The sequence below is a fragment of the Montipora capricornis genome, chromosome 2, assembly GCF_036669925.1.
Source record: "Montipora capricornis isolate CH-2021 chromosome 2, ASM3666992v2, whole genome shotgun sequence".
Lineage (NCBI taxonomy): Eukaryota > Metazoa > Cnidaria > Anthozoa > Scleractinia > Acroporidae > Montipora > Montipora capricornis.
The window spans coordinates 29930942-29935441 of record NC_090884.1 but is presented as its reverse complement, the minus strand read 5'-3'; the positions used below and the strand labels follow the sequence as shown (position 1 = coordinate 29935441).

The window sequence follows — 4500 nt, the reverse complement described above, 5'->3', positions numbered from 1 at the left end:
GGGGAACACACAACCCTTGGGTGATGACACCAGTATCCCAGAAAAAGTAAATGGTACAAATTCATTTCCTTATTACATTACTGAACTAGTTACTATATGCACAGGCTTTTATTGGCCCCCTCGAAGTGCCTTGTTATGGGGAGAGAACGTCATGCCATACAATTCTTTGTCTGTGTGCGATAAGCTTGCCTGGTTCAAGCATATACAATAAAGTCCATGTAATGAAGACAATAACATTATTCCGTTATTGCTCTTTCTAAACTGTTTTGTTTCTTCTATAAACAGCACAAGACGAGTTGTCCCCTCAGGAGGGAAACACCGAACCCTTGGGTGATGACACCAGTATCCCAGAAAAAGGAAATGGTACAAATTCGTTTTCTTGTTACTTTACTGAACTAGTTACTATCATTTGTCATTTGCTTTTCATCGTAACAGTAACAATGCCAACTTCTGTTTGACTTGCTTAATTACGTAAACGTATGCATGTATGTACAGTCTGCACGTCTGCAGTCTGTTTTCTAGAAAAGGCTGATGGAAATGACCCAGCAAAGGATCCCTCCAAGGAGCCACACCCGTACACAAGTGAGCATAGAACATTCTTTTTATTTACACATAACAACTTATAAAGTGAAGCTATGGTCTATTTCATATATCATCTAAACGTTACAACTTGACTGCGAAGATCATAGCTTCACTTGCAAAGTGAACCAGCCGACGGTCAATGACCTGATAACGGTTCACAATTAACATTTCACATGCCAATACGATGGCTATTCTTTTTTCTCTCTTTTTCAGGGTGCTGGCGACGTGGGGGACAGGGGCACATCAGGGCTCAGTGCCCCACCAAACCAAAGAATGTAAATAGGGCGAGGGGGGGAAATCGGGGGGCTAGGGGCGCAAATCGGGGCGCTGGGGGTGGATATAGGGGGGTCATCCAGGGTACAGCACGTGGGAGGATTGTACATAAGGAAAGGGGCGCGGGCGCGCATAGAGGCAGGGGGAATGGGACAGGGCTCATGAATTTTATTCGGGGGAGGGTAATCCATATCTATAATTATAAGTAAAGGGACCTTGTCACGTTACAGTCAAGCTCTGTCCGCTGTACTGTTTATTCCTCAGACTGAGAGTTCTGAAATTCTTAGTTCCTGCAGAAACATATTTCAGCTATACATTTAGATTTTTCTCAAAATGCATCACTGCAAACATGCAACTGCATAGCTTGACTGTAACAGTGCTTGACTCCTCCCTTTACTTTTTATAGATATTGAGTATTATTGTTGTGTTATTGTTTAAGTATACAAGTAGATTAATAAAGACAGATTATTACTGTCATCATCCTTCATTAGATTGAAAACAACCGATAAATAATTCTAGCCAGCCAATGTGTTTCTGTCTTTCTTCATTTACTTATATTGCAATAATTGTTAATTAGAATAAATATTATTATTATTGTAAATATTATTTATGGCTGCCAGGAGAGACACACCTTTTACGGAAGGAACCAAACCACTAATACTTGTTAGCCTTTCACTAGGCACTCATGAATCCTTATCTATTGTGCAGATGTTTGGAGTTGGGGAACAGAACAGCCTATTTTCCATTTAGATAAATGACAAGAAAAGGCAACTGAAACAATCAATCCAAATTTCCTGTTGATAACAGGGACTTTCTTGTGTAAAACAGGGTCCTGTAAGGGCCAAGTCGCACTAGAGGGCAATTTCGGATTTGTTCAGGACAAATCTGACTTGAAATCGGCCAGTGACAAAAAAATTGTCCGGAAAGCTGCAGTCGCACTTGAGAACAAAATATGTGAACAAAACATCACACCATGCGACACGAGGGATCTCAAAATGTTCTCGGCTGACGAAGATGTACGGCGCAAAAATGTTTAAGATGATCCCCGAATTGAGCCGTCTTCGCTGAACTGAAAGGATTCTTGCAACGAGTCAGAACTCGTGGTAGACTGAGGAGATGGGCTGGGAGTTCCTCGATCGTTGAATATGTAAGGTCTAGGCATCGGATAGATCCATCCTGGTGGATATTGAGGAAATTGTTGCCCCATTTCATACGGAAATTATTGGTCGCCCGCGCCTGGATTCACGTTGTTGCGAAATGAGAACGTTATCAATTTTACTGCGAAGTCTATCGCATAGAGACTCTGCTACATATCACCTGTCAAATCATTTCCGAATCAAGACACCCTCGCTATTGTTTTCTAAGATTTGTTTCAGTTTGGCCTGCTCCAGAGGTAGTCGACGGCATCTTTGAAGTTTGTCCGTCTGCGACCAAATTTTGTCCTTCGGTGGACAAACCGGTCGCACTTGGTTTTTCATTGTGATGACAGATTTTTGACATTAGTAAACAGTTTTGTCCTCTAGTGCGACTTGGCCCCAAGGCATCCACCTTAAATGTACAGTATCATTAAGGTGTGAACAACATTATTCAACTGCTAGTGTGTGTGCAAAACACATGAAGCACTCTTCATTCAGAATTAACCTTCCCAAAGCAACAACTAGAAAGCTAATTATTGAAAATTATCATTCCTCACAATATTAAGGTGAGGAATTTTTTGTCTTGCTCAGTAATTCCTGTTACGATAGTTACAGGGCACAAGTATTAAGTTTCCTATCTGTTGCCTTTCTCCTAATAATTGAAACTGTGGTGATATTACTTTCGTTTCATTTGTTTGTGCATATGTGGAATAAAGCCAAAGTCCATCAAGTCTCTCATTAAGATTTCAACCTTGCATGATCTCTCTCATGTTTGGTAGCTGTACATACAATAATTTTATAGAGTAAAATTATTTATCAATCAGGGATTATCTGAGTATTTATTGCCTTGTTTTATTTTTTATCGAGAATCAAGTCCTTTGATTGTAACCCTACTCTGTGTATCAGAAAGTTTTGAATCGGTTCATAGACCGAATGCATAAATGGCAGCCAAAAAATATTCTTTTGTTTATGTGCTAATTAGCCTCACTAGCCTCGATTGCATGGACAAAATACAAAAGAAATGTTGCTTGAGAACGAGGCTAGTGAGTCTCATTAGCACATAAACAAAAGAATGCATTTTTGGTCGCCATTTATGCATTCGGTCAATTACAAAGAATAAATGACAACAAAGACCTTATGGTCTCAACCACTGTTTAATTTAATATATTTCATATGCTTCCTAATCACTGAAAAGAGTGCATGAACACTCAAGCTTGAAACAACATTTGTGAGCCAATGGGCTCTCGTTTGCACGGTTCAAAACTGGAAATTTCATGCTTCCATTGGAAGGCCAAGCATCTGCGGCCATTGTAGATAATTATGCAAAGATTTTTTAAATTTCACTTCATGCAAAAAATTGCCGTTGTTCCAAGTAAGAATAAACATTTGCATTTGTTTTGTATATGTGCTGTCAATTTAACTGGCTCAATAAAGCAATCACTGGCTCAAATGATTGAGGTGATGTTATTTCAAGTTACTAAGGCTACATATAAAATCGACCTGTCATTCACTTGAATTTGGGAAACTGGGACAACCAATTTTGCTTCAACTAAATTATTCTTATTCTGCTAGGCCCTCTTGTTTGAAAACATGCAACCTTCAGTCAAGCTCTCATGCTGGTAACAAGATTTCGAGGAGAAAAAATTGTGGGGTGGAAGCTTTAATGAATTGATTCTGGACTTGGAGAAGTGAAACTGTTTTTGGGAAATCAGACGGTTTTTCGCCGCTTGGAGCTTGACTGAAAGATTGCACAGACAGTTACCCTTTGACTGCCTTGTAGATGGTGCGTGTGGAAGTCATGAGTTTGTAGACACCTGCTCGCATTTTGGTGCCTTGCAATTCCACAGGAACAAGGCTGTCGATGCCTTCCTTGCACTCTTTGACCGAGAGTTCAAGCTTATATAAGTTGGTGCCTATGTGTTTGTAATATAACAGCATCGCCTCTTTTTGTCTTATGGACTTGACCTGGCCAATGTAAACCATTGGCTTCGTATAGGTGCTTTCCTCTGATACAACAGCGACGAAATCGCCCCTGTTGACTGTCTCGTCACCCTCTTTTGGTTCCCCATCGGTCCCAGGTTCCCCTTCATCCAGACGGCCCTCTGCGTAATCTCTGGCTAAGTCGACCACCATTCGTTTCTTCTGATTTGCTGTGCGGCGATCGTATGTATCTTGCCCTTGTTTTCGCGAATGCCTGAGCGAAGATGCTAACGAAGCCTTGAGAGAGTCGGTACAGTCCCTGTTAAAATCATAGAACAATGTCTGAGTCATGATATGTAATATTACACTCAAGGGGGGAATGAGAGAACTGAAATTATTGTAGGGTAGTGACCAAAGACTGAAAAACACTTTGTTTGCCCTCCAAAAATTGCATAAGAACTGTTTCCAGTTTCACCTGAGACTGACAATGGTCCCAAGAGAAAATATAAGCAATCAATGCTCTTGCATAATTCTGAAAGTGGCCTATTTACTAACACTTTGTTTGGGTCAGAGACTTAACAAACAAACA

General features: G+C 40.4%; 1 protein-coding gene across 1 annotated transcript; it reads right to left on the bottom strand.

The window, feature by feature from the left end:
* Nucleotides 1-3749: 3749 nt before the first annotated feature.
* LOC138039024 (uncharacterized) lies at nucleotides 3750-4262 on the bottom strand. The gene has a single exon (XM_068885175.1). It carries the CDS (start codon nucleotides 4260-4262, stop codon nucleotides 3750-3752), a length of 513 nt encoding a protein of 170 aa, XP_068741276.1.
* Between the last annotated feature and the right edge of the window lie 238 nt (nucleotides 4263-4500).